This window comes from Gopherus flavomarginatus, chromosome 25, assembly GCF_025201925.1.
Source record: "Gopherus flavomarginatus isolate rGopFla2 chromosome 25, rGopFla2.mat.asm, whole genome shotgun sequence".
Taxonomy (NCBI): Eukaryota; Metazoa; Chordata; order Testudines; family Testudinidae; genus Gopherus; species Gopherus flavomarginatus.
This window is the reverse complement of record NC_066641.1, coordinates 12,929,896-12,956,624: the sequence shown is the minus strand read 5'-3', so window position 1 is coordinate 12,956,624 and position 26,729 is coordinate 12,929,896. Positions and strand designations below refer to the sequence as shown.

At 53.0% G+C, this 26,729-nt stretch overlaps 1 protein-coding gene across 6 annotated transcripts; it reads right to left on the bottom strand.

Annotated features, from left to right (window-relative positions):
• Positions 1-410: 410 nt before the first annotated feature.
• WIPF2 (WAS/WASL interacting protein family member 2) lies at positions 411-25,053 on the bottom strand. 6 transcript variants are annotated; one of them, XR_007771454.1, is made up of 9 exons: positions 12,927-18,162; positions 10,390-10,516; positions 9,285-9,417; positions 8,695-8,808; positions 7,269-7,931; positions 5,906-6,115; positions 4,390-4,491; positions 3,138-3,615; positions 411-3,095 (listed from the first exon to the last, which is right to left on the bottom strand). XR_007771454.1 is itself a non-coding variant. In XM_050934789.1 (8 exons), exons 2-8 carry the CDS (start codon positions 10,450-10,452, stop codon positions 3,575-3,577), a joined length of 1,326 nt encoding a protein of 441 aa, XP_050790746.1. In that variant the 5' UTR covers positions 10,453-10,516; positions 24,944-25,053; the 3' UTR covers positions 411-3,574. The 6 variants fall into 6 exon arrangements, 5 of the variants coding, with proteins under 5 accessions (XP_050790746.1, XP_050790749.1, XP_050790747.1 ...); XM_050934789.1 differs by lacking the exon at positions 12,927-18,162 and adding an exon at positions 24,944-25,053 and having other exon boundaries at positions 411-3,615; XM_050934792.1 differs by lacking the exon at positions 12,927-18,162 and adding an exon at positions 23,897-24,638 and having other exon boundaries at positions 411-3,615.
• Positions 25,054-26,729: the final 1,676 nt, after the last annotated feature.

Genomic DNA, 26,729 nt, shown 5'->3' with positions numbered 1-26,729 from the left:
ATTTTCAGAAGAGCTGAGCAGTTGCATCTCCCACTGAAATCCATGGGGGTAAGGGCACTCCACACCTCTGAGAAAAATCCCATCCAAGGCCTCTCAGACCAGGCACTCCAAATCCAAGGTCACGGCTGCCTTTCTGACACTAGCTGAGGAGATGCACAGAGCCTGACACGATACTTGGCACTTAGCTAGCGAGCTACAAGGAAACAGCTCAGAGTGCTTCAGGAAAGGCAGGTCTGGGTCACCCCATTTTACAGATGTGGGCTGTGAAAACCCAGGCAGGTGAAATGACCTGGCACAAGTGATTCCGCCATCCAGCTATTGTTTCCACTGGGAGATGAGAGAGCAGGGCCAGCAGCTCCTCGGGACCTCAAGCAGCGCCACACGGCAAGAATCCAAAGCACAACAGAGCATTGAGATTATTATTTTAATAGTGAGGTTTAAAGAACTGCATGTAGGAGAGACAGGAAGAAGCATACAAAAATCAGACCAGAATCTAAGCGACAGTACACATCCCTCCCAGGGAGAAGTCAAACCTTTAGAGATGGCTACAGTCTCACAGCAAAATGAAACAAAAAATTCATACAATACATTTTAAAAATCCAGCTAATGTGCGGACTCCACCCACAGGTCAGGTCTAGTACATTTATACAACGGGCCGTTGAATACTTGAGCTCTTCCATGCCAAGGAGCGACTGCCGTGGGAGAGACTCAAGAAACTGGAACCCTTCAGTGACGCTGCAGTCAAGAGGAAATGGGGATTTAAAACAGGACCAAACAGGTGGAAGGAAAAACCAGTCGCAGTGGTGCGACTATGCACGCTGAATTGCTTTAGTCCACAAAGCACAAGGAGAGGAGTCTGAAATGCTCTGGACACAGGTAAGGCACCATAAGCGTGAACCAAGAGTTCTCCCATTGACGGGTCTCTCACTGAAGACTCACCGAGCCTCTCCGTTCTGCAGCCCTTCGGAACTGCTCCAGGTGCAATGCAAGACTACGAAAAACAGAACCGCTAGGAACTCTGTTCCCAGCCGATCCCTACGATCCCAGAGAGGGCACAACGCAGCTTCGCTAGCTGGAGCATCCAAACTGCTCACTCGCCTCTTGGGGGGTGGACACGCCACCTTGTTGGTGCAGTGTCTATTGCTACAAAAAGCCCAGGCTCAAGGGCCCTATTTCAAGCAGTCAGGAGAAAAAAAAAACCCAAGCAAACTCCACGCTATGTTAAGCAAAGCTTCGGTCTAGTTCTCTCTTCTCACTAGTCCTATGATGTGAAGTTGGTCAGACTAGTTAAGGAAGCATCACATTGGCATACAGCGGTATCTTTCTTCTGCCCCTCTTCCCCACCCAGACCAGTCTACGCCTCCTTTAAGGGCTCCCAGGGATCCACCATTAGCAGCAGGCTTTGAAGAGTCACAGCCCAGTTTGGCAGAACCACCTTGGATACTCCCTGAATTGCTACAAAGCGGGTTCAGCCTGTGTTTCGCCACTGGCTGATAAATGGCCAAGGCGTACAGGCAGCACAGCCGTGAGATGACGGAAACGCTACCAGGTCTCCGACGAGCAATGGAAGTACCACAAAACACATACAAGACAACATGCGAAACACTTAACACCAAAGTGCTTTGGCCCAAAAGTTGCGATTTGAACTGATGTGCATCTTTATTATTTTTATTTCAATGCAATTTCAAGCTTAGTAGGTTTTTTTTTCCTTTTAAAAAGAACCCCCTCTGCTTCCAGAACAAGACTTACAGGGAGCGAACATTACAGGGAAAGACTTTTTCCTTTTTTAAAATTTATTTAAACAAAAATGCACAGTGCATCAACTTCTCTTCCAACCAGCTAAGCTGGGCAGATATTTTTCCTCCAGAAAAACAAAAAAACAAAACAAACCCAACATTTCCTGTAACTGGGCAGTGGTCCTCAACATGAGTGCTGCCTAGTTTGAACGTAAAAAGGATACATTTCCCTCATCATAGAAAAAGAGCAGTTTAAAGGTGAGGATTTTAGTATACTTGCAACAAGCCCACCTTAATCCTATATTACAAGCTTTTTACAACATACAAAATAGATCAGTAACTATGATTAATGTAACCCCTCCCGGTCAGAGAGTAAATATACAGAAGAATCATCAATCTGGTACCAACAGGACAGAAGTAGTGTATAAGGCAAAACAACAGCTAGGTACAGGATTATTATAAACCCTTCCATGGAATATGAACAGTCATTAGCTAGTCTGGCCAAACGAGGCAATTCCCCCATGAAAAATAGAGTGTGTTTTCATGCTAACCACATGACCCACAGTCAGAACACGAGGCCCCTGATCTCACCTCCACAGATTAAAACCTAGTTAGCAGGGTTTCCATATTTTTTGCTTATTAACATTACAACGATTATCGTCTTCCTGTTAAAATTATAAATGTGGTCATTTAGCATTAAAATCAGAGCACCCAGCAGGGCACGAAGAGCCGCGCCACCCGTCGGGAAGGGAAGCAGCGTTTTGCAGGAACCCATCAGTGTGATTAAGCTGACTGCTCCCAAAGCGGCAAGCTCCCACACCGCGGGCCGCTAGCTACCATCCGTCTCCTAACCGGGGGGCGAGCTGGAGATGCTTGCAGCTGCTGTTACCAGGTTAAAAACCCAGGAATGATTAGTCTTGTCAAATTCTCCGCCGGGGGGAATCTAGCAGTGCCCTATTTGTTACAAAGATGCACTCGGAGGAAAGGCCATGCAGCCATGGACAGCATCCCCAGACAGAACACGGCCCACAAACCACCTGTGTGTTACAGCCACTGTCATAGCATGCCCCGTGCTAGCATTTGCTCCACCCAGTGGGCCCGTGTTCCTGTGGGACAGTCTGACCCCCTTCGCTGGATCCGGGGGGGGGGGGGGGGGGATGGCAGTTAGTGTGTCTGGGTAAATAACCACGTTAGTTTAAACTCTTCCTGCACCTCGTTGCTTTAGCTGAACTGATCTGTACATAGTGTTCACAGCCAGTAGTGTTCTAGACATTTCACTTTAAAAAAAAAAAAAACAAAAAAAACTCACCCCTTTCCCTGTGCTCCCATCTCCAAATCTGACCCCCCCCACCCCTTTCCCTACCCTCCCTTCTCCAAGTCTGACCCCCTACCCCACCCCACATGCCCCTCGCCCTGCCCTAGCGCGGAGCACTGGAGGGTACTGGCCGCACCACACTGGTTTCTGGCCCCAAAGCCATCCCACGCTGGCTCGGAGTTCATCCTGCGTTACATTAACCTTGTGGACCAGGAGAGTCTTTTTGCACAGATCTGCAGAGTGGTGCAGGAAGCCTCTTCCCAGCGCGGCCCGCAGATCTGCAGCTCTAAAGTGGAGGAAGGGACTCACCCAGGTAAGTCCAGGTATGAAATGCATAGATGGAGGTGAGAGGGGATTCATCCGGGTTTGTTTGTTCCTTGCACCATTGGAAAAACAAAACGAGACACTGGGAGCTTCTCATGCAGGTTCCTAGGGGCGGGCGGGCTGTGGGGGGAGTCCGTTCAAGGAAAGGAGAGAAGGTCCGTCTCCTCACCAAGGAACAACCAGGCAATGCAGCTGGACTTCACCTGGGGATGGGAGGCAGCGGTGGGGCCCCCCGGCTCGCTGCAAGGCAAGGAAGCCCGGTTAGTTAGGCTGCAGCAGGATGCCCAGGAGTTTTCTGGCCAAGTCACTCAGTTCAAAGGTCTCCTCGCCAGCTGCTGTTTCAAGAATCGTTCCTGGATGCCAGTCTGCCCAACGCCTGCCACATCTGTGTGCTCATGGGCCACTTCCCCCAGGTGCCTGGGGATTCCCAGAGCCCGGGGTCCGTGTCCAGCGACCACAGACCCAGCTGTCACTGGTGTACGGGCTTATCATCCCGGCTCCAGCTTCCACTGGGGCCTGTGCAGGCCCCCCCACCCAGGGGATGCAAAGACCAGCCCACCGCTGAATGAGCCATGGAGGAGCCCAGCATGAGGCCCAGGGTTTTGCAGGAGCGGGTGGGATCAGGACTGCATCTCCAGCCAGTGCCTGTCAGCAGCAGGCTCCCAGGGAGCTCAGGTGGGGAAGCCAGAGCCCTGCAAGCTCTGCACTGACGGAGGCAGGTCTCTGGGGGGCGCTATTAGATGAGACAATATTGGCACAGGCCAAGAGTTTAATCAAGACACCTTTGGGGTTAGACCCGTCGCAGGGGCTCGGAGAAGCCTAGAAAGGGAAGGGCTGATAGAAAGGCTGCACAGCCAGCCAGCGGAAAGAGATGCTTGGCCGTCGCTTTAGCCTCCCGCTCCGAAGCGGTACGTGCCGCCCAGGTGGCTTAGTGGAGCAGGCGTGGGGGCACCCTCCGCCAAGCAGGCGCAGATATTTTAGCGGCAAGACACGCTGGCTAGGTCCATCACCTACCTCGGTTCGTTTTGCTGGGGTAAGTTCTCTGGAAGTGTTTATACTCCTCCGGAGCTGGAAAGTCTTCGACGGGATGAAAGGAATATTTGGACTCAAAGTCATCTGGGAAGAAGGGGAAAGGGTAAGCTAAGGCAGCTTGAGAGGAAATGGAAACGGTCACCTGGCACCCCGAGTTCTCAGCGCTCTCGATCACAGACGTGCTCTGCTGCTGGGGGGAGCACGGAGAATCTCTGCCCACCTGCTGGGCCGTGCATATGTGCGCAGCTAGGGGTGGACATACCCTGCCCTGGTCGTGCTCCAGGCTTCACGGGGGGAGCGGAGTCAAACAGAACTGGCTAAGCAAGTCAATATAAATGAACCAGGGGAGAATTTTTCCCTCCCCCGGTAAGTTCCCATTTCTCCCCCGACCATGCTGCCAGCTGCTGGCTGACAAAGAAGAACGGCTCCATGCACAGGGCTGGATTTCCACCTGGAACATGATCAGTGGGTGTTAATCACGCAGTTAGAGACACGATTCCGTTGATGGGGGCCCTCCATTCACTGCACTAGCTACAAAGTCGCTCTGCAAGCATTAGGGAGTGCTGCACGAGTGGAAGTCAGGCCTCAGCCTGGTGGAATGGCTGGGCCCTGGTACCTGTTAAAGGGAACATCCTCCCTCCTCACTCTCTCTTCCCAGTGGGCCTGGGCCTGATTCAGACAGGAGCCAAATGGTTCCCGAGGCTCAACTTCCAGCCGAGGATGGTTAGATTTTCTGAGTGGGGCCCCTGACATCAAGCCAGGGAGTGAATCCAGAACCTGACCACTCCAGCCCGATGAAATCCGGTACCAGAACGACACACAGGGACTTTGCCCAGCCCCAGCATGTCTCACGCCTGGCACTGTCCAAGGCCGGCAGGTTTTCATTCAGTAGTTAGGCCCAGTGCTCTGCAGGAGTGGGGACTCCTGAAGGTTTCCCACCCCTCTAGCCAGCACAGACATCATGGCCAGGGAACACCAGGTTTCCCGCCACCCTCAAAGCTTTTACAAGACCCTGAAATTCATCCACTGTATCTTCCCTTGTCTCTGAAGGAGCTAACATTACACCACAACATGGTATCATAAGCCAGGCTGCCAGGGGCTAGAGAGACATGAGACACCGAATGCGCTGGGGGAGGGAACAGAATTCCCATCTGAAGTAATGCAGGTGGACAGAAATAGCAGGGAGGAGTGGGAGGGCGAGGTCATCCCTGCCCTAACACCCCTCGGAAGAAAGCTCCTGGCTGCTAAGGACAGCGAGCACAGCCGCAGCAGAGGCACTGTGCCAGAGGCAGACCCAGGAGCTCGAGCTGCCGGAGTCCTTTGCCCACCCATGAAGATTCCTGAATCCCTGCAGTGTCAGCAGGGAGTGGCTCACACCTTGTTTATGTAGGACCTACAAGAACAGCAGCTTTCCATGCACCTCCCCAGCCAGAGGACCGTTTGGAATCTGGACTGCACTGCCGAGGCAGGTTCTCTCTGGGGTCTAACATCTACTCACCCAAGAAAGATCTCACGGTGGCAATGGAATCTCTGTGCCCATTTCGCACTGGGGGAGGTGGAGGGGGCGGCCCAGCCGGTGTCCTGGTAGGTGGGGGCGGAGGTTTCCCTCGACTCAGAGGCTCCGATGACCCATGCATTCTGTAGGGGGGTGGGGGCGGGGGAGCATCACGACCACCATTCCGCATCAGTGGGGGCGGGGGTGGGGGTGCTGCAATAGAAACCCTGATCAGCACAGATAAGGACACAGGAACAGTAAGACCGATGGCCCAGCCAGCCCAGCAGCCAGTCTCTGGTAGCAGCCAACCCCAGGTGCTCCAGAAAGAATTAACAGAGCAGCATAGCCATCGAGTGATCCAGCCCGTCGCCCGCTCCCAGCTTCCAGTCAACGCAGGCTAGGGCCAGGGAGACACTCCTGGATCATCTTGGCCACCCACCCAGCCTGGGCAGGACTGGGCCCGTCACAGCGCTCTCTAGAGAGTCAGCCTCCAGCAGTGGGGCACGGAGTTATTCCACCGCTCGGAGAGGATTGCCCAGCTCTCCAGTGGGCAGCCAGAGGTGGGCACAGGACGCCAGGTCTAACCCTCCTCCAGCCTACACTCAAGACTGTTTGGTACCATTTCAAAATCCCAGCACGCAGCTCACCTGTCAGGCTCTGGCCAGTATTTTCAGGGGCCCACCCCACCCCCACACACCAGCTGAGACTCCAGTGCAGGCCGAGATGCCAGGCTCCAGTGCATCAGGATCAGGGCCTGGCAAGTATCTACTAGAGCCTTTCTGCTGGTTAGTGCCCCAACGAGACAGTTTCAGCTCCTGTTCCTAATTCGGTTAGTTACACAGAATAACGCACCAGCTCCGGAGTTGTGACTCAAGTGAGCGATTCTAGGGCTGGCGGGGTCAGAGCTGGCGACAGCCGAGGTACAACTGCAGCCTTGTGGCCCAGCCCAAGAGGACGATAAAATACTAGTGCTTTCCCGACGCTCGCTCGGCCGCAGAGCCGAGTGCGAGGGCGAAGTCGAGGGCACCCAAGAGAGGATGTTGCCTTAAGTCATTATGGGAAAGGCCAATGTCAGACCCTGACGCTCTGCCTGTCTCCCAGGCAGCTCCTGCAGATGAGGCCTCTAAAGCAAGGGACAAGTTCCAGCGCAGGCCGCACCTCCTCAGGGATTAGAGACACACATCGGTGAGCTGACAAACCGACACCCCTTACCCGCAGCAGACGCTGGGGGTTCCACCCCCCCGTTCTCTCTCCTCACACCCTGGGAGCCACGCGGCTGCACCACCGCGAAGCAGCAGGAGCCAGCAGCAGCATCACGCGTGGTTGCCTGAGGGCCAAGTTAGCCCCGTGCTTGAGGGGCTCTTACCTGCTCCCCTGCTCGGAGGGTCTCGGGCCGGCGGAGGGGGTCGATTACTCTGGAGCGACGGGGAAGCCGAAGAGGGTGGAGGAGGAGCCATGCCCCTCACAGGGCCAGGCGTCTTCCTATGCAAAGAGTTGTGTCTCTGAGGCAGCTCTGGGGCCAGCTCATTGGTGGGGCTGGAAGGGCCGTTGTGAACGCCGGGGGGCTGCCGATAAGGGGGCGGAGGGGGAGCTAGAGACTGGTTCTGAGAACTTGGCCCCGTTCGGACATTCACTGGGGAAGGAGGGGGCTTGATGGGGGGCGGTGCTGGGGGGCCATCCCGGCTCGTGGGGAGCCGCTGTCCTGGAGCTGGCGGTAACGGCTTCTCCCGATTATAGGAAGGTGCTTTGCTGCCATGCATAGGCGGGGGGGCGGGGGGCGCGTTGGCTCGGCGGCCTGGAGGCGGGGGCGGAGGGGCAGACGAGCTGTGTTTCATGCCGGTACTGCTGGCACTGTTGGGCCGGGAAAGGTCAGGCAAGGAGGGTCTCTGCATCCGGGGAAGCTCAGGGGGGGAAGCCCGGTTGTTGTCGGAGTCATCGTGAGGTCGGCTGTTGGTCACGGGCACCGGGGGCCGCGGGGCTGCTGATCTGGAGCCAGGAACTTGCAGCGATTGCTTGCCGGAGGAGCTGTCTGCGACGGAGAGAAAGCTGGGTTACTTGCCAAGGGAGGGAAAGGGTCCTAGCCAGGCCTGGAGTTAAGGGAGACCGATGGGCTCAGCTTGGTGTGAAGGGACACACTGCAGCCAGCGCGCTCAGCTCACCGGAGCACCAGGAAGGGGGAATGGCAAGAGCAGGGATCTCCGGAGGGAACTGATGGCTCCTGTCCCAAGCAGCCCTTGTTAATCCTGGCAGTTTCTGAAGGCCAGGGTTACGCACAGAAGAAAGGCAAAGTAACATTCTTCTGTTAACACTTGGTGCACCTAGGGCCATTCCCGAAGCATGAGAAGCCTCACCCCACCCTGGAAAATAAACTATCCTTAAATGGGACAGATGGGGAAACAGACTCAGAGGGAAGACTGGCGAGCCCAAAGTCCCAGACAGGATGGCTGTAAAAACTAGGATTATTGCCTGGCTCTTAGGCCTGTGTTCAGACCATTCCCCAGTCTGGGCAGGCCTGGTAACCCTGGTTTCATGCAGTGAGAACCCCCCAGCCCTTCTGAGACCAGATCAGGCGCCAGAGCCTGGCGAGGGCGGGGTGGGGAAATCGTATCCTGCATCTGTGTAAGTGAGGGCAGCTGCTGTGATGGGCGTGACGGAGCCTCATGTCATCACACTGGGACTGGTGCATTGCAATGTGCTGTGATGCGCCCTGCACCCCAGCAGCATTTCAAACCTGCAACCCGGCTAAACACTGGTGACCGGTAAGCAACGGCAGCAAGTTATTTCCTGGGTACCTGAGTTGTCCTTCGCTCCGATGGGTCTGAGCTTAGGGACGCCCCCTTGGAAGAGGCCGCCTTTGGGCTGGAGCGCAACAGAGCTGGAGCCACCACCACCTCCTCCCTTGGGTTCTGAAACGAGAGGGGTCCAAACTCAGCCCTTAACGCAGCATCCCTCCCGAGGGTCCCCTTGTCTTCTTGCGGCTTCGATTTGAAGCATCCCAGGTCCAGGTGCAACATGCCTGGAGATTACACAGCATCAGGCGTGTATGTGGGGATTAGCAGCTCTGCTCTCCCCGTGGGCTGTCCCAGAGCTCCGGGACCACGAACTGAACGGTGCCGTTCACGTCTGCAGCTAGGGCACCAACATTTGCCCAGGCATTGGCTCAGGAGCGAGTGCGCGTTCACAGAACGAGGACTGTAGCCTAGGAGTATGGGGCATCAAAAGCTTCTACGGGAAGGTGTGGGGAGAAACCAACTCAGCCAGCACGAAGCAGCTGCAGTTTCCCAACGAATGCAGCAATTCAGAGGAGCATCTAAGGGAGGCGCTGGAACTGCAGCTAGAGGGCACCGCAGGGCGGGTTGGACCCAAACGCCAGGATACTCACTCTCCAGGACTGGAGCGCTCCGGTCATTGACCTGCGTCACCTTTCTCAGTCTGGGCCCCTTGCAGATATCCTGGAGCAGGGCTCCTCTACCTCGCTGCTCCTCTCGGCTCAGCTTCGGGAGCTCGCTGTTTGCCTGGAGACAAGAGGGACGTTACGGAGAGAAAGCAAGTCAGTGCCCTGCACTGTTGGTACAGACGGGCTCGCTGGAAGTCTGATTACAAATCAACCCTCCCTGTCCCCCGTTCCAACCCTGACTGCAGCCCCTGGCCCCACTGCACCGTCCTTTCCGCCAGGAGGCAGCTCTGCTTCAATCCCTCCCTTCCAGACAGAGCATCGCCCCAGACCAAACCAAGGCAGGTTCCTCTTACGCCCTCCAAGAGGAGTGGCGCTACAGTTGTCTCCCCCTTACCCCAGACGTAAGTGTCCTCGTCTCTGCCTGGGCAAAGGGCGTAAGACCCACACCTGAGATTCTTCGCTCTCCCTCTGGGCTGCTTGGGAGGGAAGGGGGCAGCAGCAGCAGCAGCGCACATCACAGGATCTCAGCCCTCCCCAGCGCACCTCCCGCTGGCTTTGGTGGAGGCAGCGCCACTCCCAGCTGACAGGTGATGGAAACCGTTAGCCCACCAGTGACTTCACTTCCCCCGTTCCCTCGTCTCATCCCATCTCCTGCTTCTGACCAGCTCTAGCTCCCCGCTGCCCCCAAACGCTCCTAGCTCTCCCTGCTGCACGCGCCCTGCCTCACAGCAGGAGTTCTGCAAGTGACATGCCGTGACGTGCAGCTGAGGGGACATAGCAGTGGGTTGTAACCACTCCGTGCCAGATCACCCAATTAATAAACACATCTCCAGCACTTAGCATCCCCACCACACAGCCAGGGACACTGAGGGCAGGAGTCAGGTGACTTATCCACAGTTACACACAGTCTCTGGAGTCCAGTTCAAGCTGCCGCCAACACCTCCAGCAATGCACCAGGGTAGACTGGCGTATCCAGAGAAAAGGCAGCTGTGAAGAAAGCACTCCAGGTAGATGAGCCGCCCTAGGAGAAGGGAAGCGGAAGGGCAGAGCAGCCACTAGCCCCAGAGAGAGGGGGTGAGTGGGGCCTTACCTGATGAAAGGTTGGCAGCGGAGGGGGGCCAGGAGGCGGTGGAGGGGGAGGAGGTATCGGCATCCTTTCCCACTCCTGGCTGGCTCAGTCTGCTTAGTGTCTGCGGAGCGTTTGGTCCCTCATATACCTGTAATTCAGATAGAACCAGTCAGGGACCCGCAGCTGTTTCAGCAACACAACCCTGCGAGTGCCAGGGCAAGGAACAACAACTGGTGCGAGTGGGAACACCCCACGTCAGCAGCCCCTGCCCGAGTCCACAAGGGCACGGCACCCTGGGGGTGAACTGCAGGCAGACCCTGCGCACAGAGCTTTACGCACAGCAGACATCCACCAGCGGCCCCCGTGCCGCCCAGAGACTTCTCCGAGGGCTCGGCTTCAGGAGAGCAATGCCTGCGAGTTCGAGCACCGCCTCCCACCAGCTTAAGGGGCAAGATCGGTGGCAAAATTCCTTAAGAGGCAACTAGTTGAATCCCACCTGGAAGAGCAGCCCAGCAGGCCTCCGGGGTACCCCAGACCCTGTATCTGGACCCGCTTTTCGGTTCCTAGCAAGGAAGGATCAGCACTTGCCCAGGAAGCATGAGACTGGTGAGAGCTGCTGAACATCCAGAATTCAAGTCATTTTTAGCCCAATCATCTCCCTTGAGAAAGGAACAAACCAGCTCCCTTGAGCCTACATCCCATCAATCTACACCCCTTCCTCCACAGCAGGGGGCTGCTTCCGCAGGGACGTAACGGGCCCATGACATCTACAGCTCATCTGTATCCATCAAGCGCTAACACTGCAGAATTCCCCGCCAGGAGCCACAAGCCATAAATGTATCTACATCTTCTATCGTGTAAATCATCATCAAGATGGAAGAGACCTGGAGTCAGCACCCCTGGGTCACAGCAGTGTAGAATCGCTTCTTCCTGAACCGTCCCCGAGAAGGAAGCATTAACGGCCAGGTTTTCAAAAAGGCTCAGATCCCACACAAGTGCCAATGCAAAGGGCCAGCTGAGCACCTGAAAATCTGGCCCATTGTCTAGGTTATTTCTAACAGCGACTCCAAGGCACCTGATGGGAGCGGATTTCATTGTCTGAACTGTCCACATAGAAATCTCCTAATAGCGTCTCTGAGTTCTAAGTTACCTAACACAACGACAACCAGCTGCCTTTGTATAACCTGGGTATTTAACAGCCTGCGCAAACCATCCACTGTCACAAATGAAACATTTCCGCGGAGGAAGTAGATAAAGTCACCTGGTGATTCACCATCTTGCGCCTGCAAGACACCGATACCTGTCAGAGCCATTAGTCTGACAACATGAAATTACAAAATTAAAACTCTCAAACAGCAGCGGCTAATGGGATTGGAATGTGACAAATGCCAGGACTCACTTGTCAAAGCAGGAGTTACATGTGCTCCAGGCAAAAAGCGAGAGAGGATGAAAACTTTACACAGTAGAACCAATGGAGAAAGACACCAGAATCCTCCTAGGCAGAGACCATCCGATATTAAAAGCACATATTGTGTTCACACCTGATAACTCAATATTTTGCTTTGACGTTTTAAAACATGTAGATTTCAGATCCCTTGCCCAGATCCCAGCATAAGCGAACCAGGAAGTTTAACAGACAGTTACATGACACAGCAAGATGGTGCCAGTCCACAACTTTATAATGCAGAAAATAAACCCTGGCCAACCTTTGAGAGGTGGGAAGTGAGCAACAGATGCCGCAATGAGGGCTTGTAATAAGACTTCATTATTCCTACAAAATGAACTATAGAACAATTTACTAATGAGGCAACCCATACTGTCTACATAAATCATGTACATTTTGTGATGCCATCAAAGCAGTTGTTTTTTAACCTGTGTGCATTTCCTTTCATACTAATTCACAGAATCCCGTCGTTCCCACAGTACCCCTTTCCCCTAGCATGGTCAGAGCAAATTAGGGAGGTTCTAGGCTCACCACTTACATGTACTGCCTAGTTTAAAGAGACACCAGAGTTCAAAATAATGTAAAGGACTTTCCCTGCCCTAGAGCCCATGTGCCAATATTTGTGGTTTTACAACCACCTCTCTAAACATTTCCCTTTCTTGCTGCTGCGTGAAAGATCCACACAGACAGTGGGAAAGAGTGAAAACTGGCCCTACACAAACTGCTGTTAAATACATAGATAGAGAGGAAAAATATTTGTCACTTTAAGTCTTTCGTTTACAGTGATATTAAGTGGCACTTGAGACATTACTATAAAAAAAATTCAGCTAGAAGCATCTCTTTAAATAACCGGGCTCCTTGTCTGAACACGGCCCACCAAGTGAGAGCCGCAATCCAGCTACCCGAGGGCTCTTCCAGACAGCAGCTCTTCATTCTGACACAGCTGTGGAATTCTGTTCGGGACAAGGTCCTGCTTTTCAATAAGATCTAGACCTCATTTAGAGCTATTACTCTTCCCACCACTTTCCAGACACTAATCCCAGCTCCACATAAGCTCATAAGCTTGTCTCTGTCACCAACAGAAGTGAGTCCAATAAGACACTACCTCACCCACCTTGTCCTCACAACAATGGAGGAGGCAAGCGAATCGGAGTAAGACATCAAATCCACTCAGATGGGAACTCACACACAAGAAAGACCTGAAAGAGAACAAATTTCTCGGTAAGAGAAATAACATCACATACTTGGCTGGGGTTTGTCTGCACTACCTTCACTGCCGTCGGTGTGTCTGAATAGGAGCTTGCTCCCTGAGCAGCATCACGTGTGCTCCCACTCCTTCCTGCGATGAACTCATGCTTTCGTGTTGACGTTCGCACGGCCTGTTGCCACAGAAGTGACTGTGATGTCACAAGGCCAATACTATGATTTCATAGCTTGGAGGAGAAGTCGAAAATAGCCTGGGGGTAATTAGCTAGCAGTAACAGCTGGGAAACGCGCGCCAGGTAAAGAGATTCATGATTCACTCTCAGGTATTTGAAAGCTGTGCCTAGCACCCAACTTCCTCTTTAAAAGTATCAAAGCCATGAAGAGCTGCTCCCCATCCTCTCGACGCGTGGCCTGTAGGAACATTCAGATGATTAGAGAGGAGTTATCAGCCATGTAACGGATTTCTGCTGAGCGGAAATCAAAGTTCAGCAGCTTGCTCCGAGTATGGAATCCCCATCGCAGTCCATGCAAAGGAAGGTGTTGCTATCTAGCCGTTTACTTGCACACACCCATCCTGCCCAGCCAGGCGGGTACGAGCCGTGCTCAGATGCTACAGAAGCAGCACGTGGACACGACTGCAATGGGCTCCCTAGACAAAGACTCCACAGAAACGGAGTACATGATTTGTTTAAGCTCACAAAGCAAGTCACTGGCAAAGTCCAGGATAGGATCAGGACACTCCTGCTTCAGACCTCTGGGACCTCACTGTGCCTCTGGGATCATTACTCAATCTTCATCAGTTTGACATCAGTGGAACAGAGGGGAAAATCCCCAGAATTAACCTGAGTGACTGTGGGGTTGGTTGGGGGAAAGATTCACACACAATTCTTATGGATTCACTTTACTCCCCAAATGCTTTACTTTGCATGTGCCAGAGCAGAAGTCCCAGTGTACTGAAACAGGCATTCAAAGAAAGGTTCTGTCCTAGAAGGTCTAAACTAAAGCAGCTCGGAAAGAAAAGGGAGCTAGATTTCTAATGAACAGGTCACTTCATTTTAAAAAGTGTGGCCTAATGCACATTATGGATTATCTACTGGGCAAGGTGGGGGAGGTAACATTTTTTATTGGACCAGCTTCTGTTGGCGGAAGGGAGAAGCTGGAGCTACACAGCACTCTTCCTCTCCAATATCCTGCAACCAACACTGCAAACACCTCAGCAAGGGGCAGTTTTAAAATTAAGAGCCCCTGAAATGAACTGAGCTCAAAACACAGCCCCTGTTGGAGCATGTGACCTTACTCCCAGAGAAACAAGGAGAAAATGCCGAGCAGGAACGCTGACGTAATCTAGAGCTTGGAATCTATGAAAACACAAACAAACAAACCCCACATACATCTTTTGTTACCTTCATGAAGTCACTCAACACAGCTGATAAAAAAAGTCTCTCTCACAGCAATGTTTAAAGCCCCTTAACATTAAGTCTATGCCTTATGGAAAACGCGCCCTTTTGACACAATGCAGTTTAGACAGCTGATTCCCAGCATTTCTTTTGCTTTGTCCTTTATTAACCAGGATTTTTACCTGGAAACTGATCTTAACGTTTACGGGTTTCATACACTCTGGGGGTTTAGCCTCTGGTTTGTGGTGGAAGCAATCTGAAAGACCCAAAGCAGGGCAGCATGCAAAAACACAGAACACAGCCATGTTCTTTGGCTAAACCAGGGGGGAGACATTTGCCATTTAATTTGTCTTTTATACACAAAACCAAAGGAAGCATCTTCTTCCCAGTTTCTTCAGTTGCCACCAACAAAGCCTAGAGCTCAGGCGGAGGCAAGTGGTTTTTGGATGGCAAGGCAAGCAGGCCTCCTTTGAGGGAGATCCTTTGTAGTAGCCATTCAGAACTCAGTTTGTGTCCCACCCACTAGTTTATCTGCCCAATAAACCCAAATCAGAAGTGGTCTGTTTGCAAGCACTTCAATAGGGCATAAGAACAAGTCCTCCGCTCCCACCCCCCTTTTAAAGAACAACTAAACCCAACTTCATGCTCAAAAGCCCATTGGATTTTAGTGACCACTGTGCTTAGCCTTGGAAAATCTACACAGATAGAACCCATGCTGGAAGTCGTCTACATTTTCTAGACATGTGAACTCCAGATGTGCTGTAAAGGGAAAAACTTGTTTTCGACAGGATTCAGTATTTATCCTTTATGATCCACTCACGACTTTTCACTGGAGATGCAGCAGTGCCTTTCACAGGTCATGAGCACATTTCCTCACCGATCAAAGGGATTTGGGTACCGTGACAGATTTATATTTTAGAGTTACAATGCTTCTACAGCTAGTTTGCATGTGCAAATCAAGATGAAGCCAACAATTCATCCTCAGGGAGGGCAGTGGCTTTGAACTGCAGATCAGAGTGGAATTTCCAATCCTTCTGATGGTGGACTGATTGCCGGATGTAGCTACAGTAGCTTTTGGACTATTCGCAAGATTAGAGCACTTATGTACTTTCCTCCTTCTGCCTCTCGAAAGTATTCCAGACCCAACCCTGAAGAGGACATTCCTGAGTGTGTTTCTGAAGAGCACGGAGGTTGCTACATAACTAATTTATTCTGCAAAACATCTCAGAATTTAGGATCAGTCAAGCTGCCATCTCAATTCAGAGCTTCTCAGACACATGGCCCATCTCGGAGCACAGACAGACATACCTGCTTCAGTTTGCAGGACTCAGACACTCATCAAGAATTAACAGCCACCCACGGTCACTGACGGTGCATTTTTAACAAACCTGGAACAAATACATTTCTGATGCCACTCGGTCAAACTCCAGGGTCCTCAGCGGAGCAAGGCCCCACTTTGCACCTCAGCGGGAGCTTCGCTCCTTTGGAGGGCTGCCAAGTTGGGCCGCGCGTTAATAGCTTTCCAGAAATCTTAATTTTCTTCATTTGGCAAAGGAAACATGTCAGCAGGATCAAGGAATCCTGTCATCACATCAAACTGAAGCAAAGGAAACAGCAATCTTGCAAGCAGGAAACACCCCTCCTCCTATAAAAAGCTAGGGGCTTCCTTCCTCCCATTCCACAGAACAACCCGTGAGGTGCAGAGAGGGATGGGGTCGCACATGACGGAAACTGACAAAAGAACTTTTCTTATCCACATTTTATTTTAAAAAATCCTCTACTGATCATTTCGCCGACAACAGGAAATGAAGGCAGAATCGAGGGCTTTCTGAGGCTTTAGAATGTGACCCCATAAAGGCATTTGGGGATGGGAAAGGGGGATGCATTCGACTGCACCACCCATGCCTCCGACCAAACAATATGCTGCAAGCAGAAAAAGGACCCCAGCGCCTTATGTTTGATTGAAGTTAGTAGCTTATAGTTCAAATAAGAATGACATTTCTTTAGTGACTCTCGATCTAACATCCCCCTCCACTAAGAGCTCAAATAGCTGCTTGTATGTTTCAAATAAATTAAACTCTCTCAATTGAAAAGAACAAAAGGCTATTGCTTAGGACAGGAACTGGAGAATTGTCTCAGAGCAGAATTTAGGTGCAATAACAGAATCTACTAGGTAAGGAGAATGTCTAATGAAATGAGCCTCAGCACTGAGCAATGCAGGAACAGAGGAGATGCTACTGGCTAGGCTGACAGCAGTTTCAACAGGTGCTAAGGGTCTGTAAGAGCATCTTCACCTCTAGGGAATCCCCTCATGCCTGGAAGTGGTGCTGCAGGGAACTTCGCCTCTCGCGCCCCAGATGGCGGCCACTTCCCTGGCCCCATGATGGCCAGTCCCAGCCAGTGTCTTCTCCCGACTCCCTCTCTGCGTATGTCCCCACTGTTATAAAACAACAGGGCTGGTCCAGCTCCGCTGACTCGGGCCGCAGGGCGATGAAGTTACAGAGCAGACAGTCAGGCTCAGGCTTGTCCAGACTGCTCTTCCTCACTCCCATAAGTTCTGTGTTCTCCAGTTTGAGTCATCCCCACCCATCCGCACTTACTAAAGGACCAGCTGTCTGTGGAGCACTCCTCAAAGATACCTTCACAGCCCTTCTTGTTCCAGGACCTCCTGGGCCTTTAACGCGTCCCTTTTGCTAGTCTTTGGTTTTTCCTGTAGGCCACAAGGGACTGGAGATGTGGTTCACCTGCCTCTCTGCCCCCTCCACTTTCTAGGAGGGATTCTCTCACAGGATGAGATCTCTGAGCACTGCCTTGGGAGGCAGCATGGGCCACCACAGTCCCTTGCATTCTTCTCTTTCTGCATGGGGAGAGTTAGGTCTCTCGCCCTACCATGCAATCGAGAGAAAGCAAGCGCCTGGGCCCAGGGACACAGCCAAGTATTCGCAGGGTTTTCCTAGGCATAGGCCAAGCAGAGATGAACCGATCTATAATCCAGACTATGCAGGGCAAGTCATTTTGCGTAGCTCTGACAGATGGCCAATCCCTGCTGTAATAATGTGGGAACCGTTTAATGGAATTCCACCAGGAGAGTCTGGTTACCCTGAGCTGCGCCAAAGCCAGAATGACCTCACAGAGAGAAGAGATGCAGTCAGGAAACAGGTTTAAAAAAAAAAAATACATACAGCAAAGTGGCTAAAAACGCTGCTGCTTCTAACCGGTTCTGCAATTCATGAGCAATTAGGAGCAAGTGTACAAGAACAGCGTCCATCTATTCAGAGCTTGCAAGTGATATTGGGCCATTTATACGAATGCTGAATGTTTGTACACAGTTCTGAAGACACAAAAGCATTATACATGAGCCCAATTTTCTGCTGGAAGAGCCATACAGGTGCTTTGTGGCATAAATATGCAATTCTCCTGCCAATGGCATGACTGCAACTTCGCCCTCTGCAATCCGGCCTGCAAAGCATTCTGCAATCCCCACCACTACCTATGCACTCTGGGAAAGATGAAAAGGGAAGCATTTGCCTGCCAGGCATGGTGGATAGTCCACATGGGTTCCCAAATCATTTTATTAATACCATGTCTTAGCCATAGACCACTGCGCATAACCAGGGACCACCAGATTAAGACAATCTTGCAGTCCTTACTCAGGCACGGCTCCCACTGAAGGCAACAGGAGTTGTGGTGAAGGCCTAAGACCTGCTCCTTTAACAGCTCCAGTTGCAGGGGCGCGTGTGTTTTGCAAGGGCTGGGTGAGTATAAGGAAGGTCTTGTGTCAACACAGGGGGTGAAACTGACACTCCAGCCAGCCAGGACTAGAGCTCAGTACCCAGCCCAGCGGACGGATTTAAATCACTACCTGATTTAACTCCACTTTTCCACTGGGACTTCAGTTATTTTCTAAACAAAAGCACATTCTGATTGGTTGATCTAATCAGTTAAACATGTTGATTTACAACGAAATAGGCCTTTGCCGGAGAGCTGGTACATTGCTTTGCTGCCTAGGAGGAGCCACTAACCAGCCACGTTTATTTAAGCAATTGTCTAGTGTAACTGAGAATGTGTGAAACGTTACCAAGTGGTGAATGATCCACTGCTTACTGACTGGCTAATTAACTCTGTTCCTGATTTGTATCAAGCTGCACTAGAGTGGTGACTGGAATTACAGACACAACAGCAGAGTTATTTTTTAGAGAAATGTTTCCAGAGAATATAGTAAATTGATAGCATATCTAGTCTATTATAGTAAATAGTCTATATTACATTCCGATTTTAAACAGGTTTATTTTTTTAAAAGATAATTTCAACAAAAGAATCCAATTTAAATAGAAAAATGGATTTTTATCCGCCCTGCTCCCAGTCAGCTCTGTGCGGTGCTGCTTTCCAGACTGCCAGGTGCCAAAGCAGGCTTTGCGCTGACAGCCAGATCGGAGCAGAGAAAGAAGAGCATTTGCTCTAGCAATTACATGACAGCTACAGGGAGAACTGAGATGGGACTAAAGTCAGTGGTGTGGTAAGAGCTTGGCCCACTGGTTCCGCACTGCCACTGGCATGGGTAGCCAGCACACTCAGAACAGTAGCCCAGTGGCCACCCAGGACGCTTGCCCCAGTGAAAGCGCTGGGATCAGGTACTGCCCCGACAGGCCTATATGGTGCAGAGCAGAATTCGTCAGGATGACACTGGCTCCATAGCTGTAGCAGGAAAATTTACCTTTTCTTTTTAAGTCTCATCTTTATGGACTGCCTCACCCTGACTCTCACTGCCCAGGTACCGCTGGGGAGCAGGCTGCCCACAAGGTAGGCACGAGCATGAGGGACCCACGTGCTGGAATCGAGGTGCCCGTTAGCCCAGTGTGATTTCAGCAGTGCCAAAGGGAGACCAATTTCAGTTTCTTGGGTCAGACCATTGCTAAGCTGTTCAAACTGGGGGGCGGGGGAAAGAGTTCAGGTGTCTATTTAGGCCCCAACCAGGCATGCCTTTCAGAGGTGCCCATACCCCCGGCAGTCAATGGGAGCCGCAGATCCTAGGTGTTATCTCAGCTGTTACTAAGCCAAACCACAGCAGCAAGGGCACATCTGGAGTCTTGGCAGACTTGGCAGGGATCTCTGGGGTGGAAGCACAGACAAGCACTGGGTGTAACCAAACACTCCAGGAGCGTTCTCCAAGCGGGTCCCGTTCAGCAAGGATGCCACAACACCTTAAGCAGGCCAGGCCTGGATCAACACCCAGGGACGCAGTCAGACCCAGCACGACTCCATGGACTGCGCCCACCTACACTGGGGCCGACAATCTTTGGAGTTCTCCCCTTTCTCCGGAGTTCCAAGGTCACCTCATTTACTCCTGTTTAAATGGAAAGGGGCCACGCCAAACATTGACCCTCCCAACGACTTCCACCTGCAAGAGCTGCTTTCCTAACAGCCCCCTGGCAGAGTCATCCCTGGGGTGGTCCACACTAGTTCAGTTGGCTTACTACATCGCTCAGGGCTGTGAAAATGTCACACTGAGCGTCGCGTCATTAAGCCGACCTATGCCCATGTGTAGACACTACTAGGTTGATGGACGAATTCTTCCCTCGCCCTAGCTACAACACCCGGATTTATTACAGTGATGGAAAAGCCCCTCCCGATACTGTCATGTCTATGCTACAGTGCCACAGTGCTGCAGCTGCCACGCTACAGCTGTGCCACTGTGGTGCTTCTAGTGGGACCCGAAAGTCACCTGGGTCTGTTCCGGCCATGAATTGCCAGTAAGGAAGATTCTGCACTTGGAACACTGAACTGAGTCCTGGTCTGCCTCATGCGTCAAGACAAGTCATAGCCTCCCAGAGCTGTAAGCTGCTGCTCCGGTGTCCAAGGACGGGCTCTGGAGAAACAGGAGTAGGGCTAATCAGAGGTGAGACGATAAGACTGCTTGTCAGGGACAATGGCAGCCTCTCACTCATCCTGACCATACATCCAGAGCATCTCCAAATCACATTCCCAGTTCAACCACTGTCTGTGTGACCCTGGGCAAGTCACAGTTGCTAAGAGCCTCAGTTTCCCCGTCTGCAAAATGGGGCCAATGAAACGGACTCACCTTTGTAAAAATGCTCCGGTACTAGATGTGGTTACTGCGCCCCAGGAGCACTGCGAGCCGCACAGCACTGTGAGGGAATTGATTCAGTAAGTGCTACTGAGAAGCCAGGAGAGGAAAGACAACAGTTTGCTTTTGTGGGACGTCTAACTAGGGACCATTTTCCCCCAGGCAATGTCTGTTTCGCAGTGAAAAGCCTACTTTTATTTTGAAGAACAACTCTGTCTTGCCCTCTGAAAGAGCGAGAAATAAGTAGGTCAGACAGACTTGAGGACCAAAAGCCCTGACAGAATCGCTTGTGAGCAAAGAGAGCCAGGAAGTGAGAGGCCGGCTCTGGAGCAGGCATCCTCAGCTCTCCATTGGCATGCAGGGGACTGTCATGCCTCGCTTCAAAGATAATACAGGAAGATCCAATCCAGTTAGAACAGAAAATCCAATCACAGAGTTGAACTCTCAAGCAGTGACTCTCTTTGCTGGCTCCAATACCCTGCGGCAAAAGCAGCAGCAGCGAGCGCTTCAGACATTCACACACTGCCATTACTTGATGGCCTACAACATAAAGTAGGGCCTTGATTTAGCACCAAGTTATGAACACAAGTCAAACGGATCCAGTGAAAGGGGAGGATAGGAAATCAAGCCAGCCTGTCTGGCTTTGATGAGCAATGGCCCAGCTGCAAAGAAATCATGTCTGGAGAGAGGAGGTGAAGTGTGTGCAGATCCGACACACAGCTTGCTCTCTTCCCAGCTGTGGTACAGCTCACATGCTGAGCGTATGCGAAGTTGCTGGATCGGACGCTTTGTATTTGTTCAGGACCAGTCTGGGCAGTTCATGGCCCAATGCACAGCTCACTGTCATGCAGAGGGGCCTGGGCTCCTTCAGAGCCCTACACAGCGACGCAATACAGCTGCGCACATCTGGAGCATCACAGCTGCTCCACACACAGCAGTAACTGGGCAGAACCTTGCAATGTCGTTCAACAGTTTGCCGCAAGAGCCCAATTGACAACGTTTCCGAGAAACTCTCCACGAGTGAGCCGAGGAGCCTAGCGGGTGTGCTGCACTCCCGAGGGGTGTGACAGCCACAATAAGCCATGGCACTAACACACTAACGCAGGGGACAGCCCAGCACTGCAGGAGACGTTCAAATCACTCCTCCCGCACGATACCGGGCAAATTCACACCTTGTGCTGGAACTCCACTGGCTGCTTCAGCAGCCACCAAGGTGCTACTGTGAAAGGGAATCAACTTTGCTGAGCGCCTCTGGAGTTCCTAGCGGGGCTGCCACGGGCCACCCCAAAGAGATCGGGAGCAGCCCACAGCGGGCAGAGCAGAATTAAAGGCTGCTGACGGCTAAACGAGGGGCCTCAGACAAAGCCATTGGGGTTCACGGCATCTTTCCAAACATTCCCACCCGCAGGCAGCAGAAGAAATATGCTCACTGCAGTGGTTCCTCTAAATGACTCCCCCTTGTGATGCTTCCATCCTCAGCACAGCCCAATGCCAGGACACCTGCACAACCCCAAGGAAGAGCTGTAACATCCCCGTCCTAGCTCGCTTTAGCTTCACTTCGTCCTTAGCCTGAAGGTGCCTCTTTGCCTCTCCCATGTCCAACGCCTGCATTTCAGCACAGTGACTTCCATGCAGATACCAGCTGGCTGCAAGGAGCTGATGGCAATGCCTGCAAAGTGCTCTCAAGGTGCCAGGCGCTGTGCATTCATTTATCTGCTGATCACTACATTCAATTCACATCCGTTTCCATTGCATCCCATCGGGCGGCATTAAAATAACTGCTTGCCAAGGCTCCTGAACAGCTGCAAAGGGGGCCGTTGTCTCTCTCTACATGAATTTGGTCCTCAAAGCTACTGAATCGGAGATGGATTGTTCATAGCTTATTAATAGCAAATGGATTTGTGAGAGATTCACTCCAGATGCATCAGCCTGGAAGCCAGCTCAAGCTGCGGTTTGGAAAATATTCACTACAGGCCCCAGAAATACCACCTATCTCCTATCCAGCATGTGCCATCAGCAGATCACAGGCGCTTTACAAAGCGGATGGGTATCATCGCCCCATTTGCTAGATGAGGAAACAGGCACAAAGCGGGGCAGTGACTTGCCCAGTCACCCAGAAGACGAATGAGCAGTAGAACCAAGGTCTCCTGAATCCCAGTCTAGTGCTTTAGCCACCAGGCCACACTGCCTGTAGATGCTGCTTGCTGATGACTCCCTAATCCAGTCCCGGGCTACCCACCCCCAGCTCTGCTGCTGCCTCTCTCACCTCACCTGCCGTTCCAGACCCAGCTCCCACCTGTGATTTGGCCAGAGCACCTCAAACCTGACATGCATTTACCTGGCTCTTCCCATACAAGACATTCCCTGCACAGCCTTGTGCTGGGGCTGAATAGCCAAGTGAGCGAGAGCGAGCCCATCAGTCAGGTGACAGTAGGCGAGCAAGCCAACAGACTGCAGTTACAAGGGACAATTCAATGCCAAGACACCTGGCATGCACTCAGGCTGTGCAGAGATAGTCTTCCCATACCCAGCCCCCAACCCACAGCCCATTTATAGTCCCTCCTCCAGTTCTGGAGCCCTGAAGATCATCTGGGTGCACCAAGACACCACATAGACAAATGCCTATAGCAGACAGAGTCACAGTCTCTGCACAGGTGACGCCTGAGCCTGGAAAAGCAGGAGAATAATAAAGGGCATGAATAAGCCGTATTAATTCTGCAGAGCAAGGGTGTGTGAAAGGACAGTGCTTCTACCATGGCATACTGGCCTGACATCAAGTTCTTTCAAGCCATGAAAGATAAGACAACAAATAATCAGCTGCCTTCTCATTTGTTTGGTTAAAACAAGGACTTTGCACTGGGAACCCCAAAGGTTTACAATGGACGCACAGAGCCCCTGAGCTCGCAGAGCAGGACTGGGGGAGGTACATTAAGAATTACTACTGAGCATTTCCTGGCAGGAGCCAGGTTATTACATGATCAGTTAGAACCACAGCAAAGCACAGTTTACCAGATGGGATCAGACTATTGGTCCACCCCAGCTGTCACCCTGCCTCTAACTGCAGCCAAACCTGACACTTAAGAGGAAAGCGAGAAACCCCATCATGCACCTGACCAGTTGGGCAATTCTGGTCTCGGCTCAGAGGAGAGCTCCCTGGCTGCGATTGGCTTGTCAACTTCCAGGCTACAGATGATACTGAGGTATTCTCATGCAGCCTGTTCCTTAAACTCCAGCAACAGAAACAAACCCATCACATGCAAGCCAAGTTCTCACGTATGCTGCTGGCAATCCATTTGTCTGCTCTTCCTCACCCGCACATAACCTAGCTTTGAGAAGGCTAAAGGCTGGGCAGGTAACAGACCGAGCAGGGAGAAATGCCTGGGTCAAGATGCTTGCCAGAGTCTATGAAGAATGGGCAATCCTCTGCCCCCGGCTGACTGTCCATATCCCCCGCAAGTCGTTCACGGGAGAGTGGCCACATGTTGGAGGGCTCTGGGAGACCACTGGCAGGTGCACACATTCAGGCGTGGAGGATGACTGGGAGACGGAAAGGGAGTTTGGAAGAACTCGATGTGTCTTCTCAGAGAAGAACATGCAATTTAAGATTCGGCAGCACAAGCAGCTTGTCAGGCAGAGGCAGGTGCTTTGGCAATGCAGATATGGCCGCAGCCTCCTTCCCAATTAGTGCGACACAAACCGCATCCACTGGAAGCAGCATCCCACAGGGGCAAGGATGCCACACACCATGGCGCTGCAAGGGCTCTGAGAGAGACAAACCTTGGCCAGGCAAGAGGAACTAGCCCCTCCCTGGAAGGGAAATCCTACCTTCCTCCTGCAGGGAGTCTGGGGGCTCGGCAGGGGCTGCTAGGCAGGAGATCCAGGCCCCCGACTGTCTCTGTCAGCAGTGCACGGCTGGGTCTGAGCTCAGGGCCCGCAGGCACCAGCAGCAGAGCAGCTCTTAGCTCGGGGCAACAGAGCCTTGGAACAGCTGGTACGAGCATCCCCCCCGCACAGCCTGGGGCAATTCACAAGAGCAAGTAACATCCAGGAACGGCTGAAACAGAGAGGGGGGAGGACCCCACTGGGCTGCAGGGAATCGGAGCCACCCCGATTGCTACAAGTGCTCCCGGTCCAGATCTCCACCCCCAGGCTCCAGACCCCGCACCTCCCCCCGCCGGCCCAGAACCCCCCCTAAGCCCCAGCCCCTCCCCCCGCCGGCCCATGGTCCAGCCCCGCCCCCCGCCAGGGCCCCCCCAAACCCTCTCCCCGCCGGCCCAGAACCCCCCCAAGCCCCAGCCCCTGCCCCCCCCCCGCCGGCCGGGCCCCCCAAGCCCCAGCCCCCCAGCCCCCCAGGTGCCCTGTGGGCTCTGGCACGTCTCCCCCCAGAGGCGGCGGAGGGGGCTGAGGGCCGCTAACCGCCAGCGGCGCGGGGCCCCTCCTCACCCGGAGCCGCCGCCACCGCCGCCCGCTCTGCACCGGGGCCTCCTGTGGCCGCCAACCCGGAAATGAGCGAACCTCCCCGGCCCCCAACCGCGGCGGCCAAACAAAATGGCGGCTGGGGAACCTTCTGCGCATGGGCGGAGGGCACACCCCGCCCCTTTCCATCCGGTCTGAGCGCGACGGGACGCTCAACGCTCTGGAGAGGTTGAAGACGCCATGTTGAGAAGGTCATTGAAGGGCCCTCGGTGTCGGAGGCCATATTGGGAAGGACAGGCAAAGATAGCGGAGCGGGTCGACGGCCATGTTGGAAAGGTCATATGTCCTGCCAGTGTGCGGCCATGTTGGTGAGGTCGCCCGGTCACACCGCAGCCCTTGCCATATTGGGAAGGTCGAAAGAAACCGTCGCTGAGGCCGTGTGGCCTGGGCCACCATGCAGGGAAGGTCAAATAGGGGTGGGCAGCTGAGGCCCAGCGCCGACTTTGCCAGACCCTGGCACCCACCTGTCCGCAGGCCTGGGGAGCTGGCATGTCACAGCACAACGTGACATCATCATGCTGTGCCCAAATGATGTCACACCCCAGTAGGCCTCTACGTAATTGTCTCAGTGACGTCACACCACTGTATGACATCATCATGCAGCACCAAAATGCCATGATGCCAACCTCATGCCCCCTGCCATGCCACAGGAGCCCCTGGCACCCCTATGGGGGGGTGTCAGCTGGGAGCTTGGAGCACCCCATAGGGCCCTCTGCCATACCCCTCTCTGCGCAGCACCCCACCCCCACGGGTCCCCTGCTTCCTACTTACTGGATCCCCCAAATTGCATCACCCCCCTCAAACAACTGGGGGAGCCCAGGGAACATGTGGGGAGTCACACACAGCACTAGGGAGCACCTCTGGACTCAGCCAGGGGGAAAGGGCGCATGGAGTTAGGGTTGGCACCTGTCCCCATTTTCTCATGAGTGTCCCTCATACACACACCACCTGGCTGGGTTGATGGGCTTAGGACAGAGACTGGGGGCACTACAGACATGGCCAATCCTAAGCATGGCCAGCCTGTAGGTTAACCTCCCCTCTTACAAGAGGCACTCAGCTCAATGGGGGTTAGGGAGCTTAGACTTGAAAGGTGTAAAGCCAGCAGGCGCCCGGTCATCGGCGGGCAGGATCAAACTGGGGCTGTCTGGAGCTCAGAGCATGAGCCTCTACTGCACAAGCTAAAAGCCAACTGGCTCTTAGCTAAGGCCATAGAACAGACTCATTAACTCTTTCTAAGTGGTCTCAGTGCCACTAGCTGGGCCAAACCCCTACCCCCAGGAGGCATGTGGGTTACAAAGGCATCTCCCATTTGTTTCCCCCACGGCGTGTGACGAGTGGAACTGAATGAGAAGGGGCAGGTTGGCCTGGCACGGCCTATAGAGCCTCAGCTGGCTGCATTTGCCCAGCACCAATGCCGTGTGGCTCTGGTGCCCGGCTGGGGCTCGGACCCGCTGCTGCAATCGTTCAGGTGCTGGACAAGCCCCGCAGTAGACAGTGCCGCTTTTATGGCCAGTTCTGTTTCGATATCTTCCTCCCCCACAGTGCTTCTGGAGCACACTCAAAGCATCATAGACTCAGAACCCAAACAGCCTCCACCACACGGCCCGCTGCATCTTTCCATTCCGGCTCACGTGGGCAAAGGCTGCCGCCCCGAAGCCGCCCGTAGAAAAGTCTCTGTACAAAGCACCGTAGCACACAAGGAGCTGCCGTTTTCTTTTAAAAAATAAATTTACAATTGAGAGCATTTTGGTAC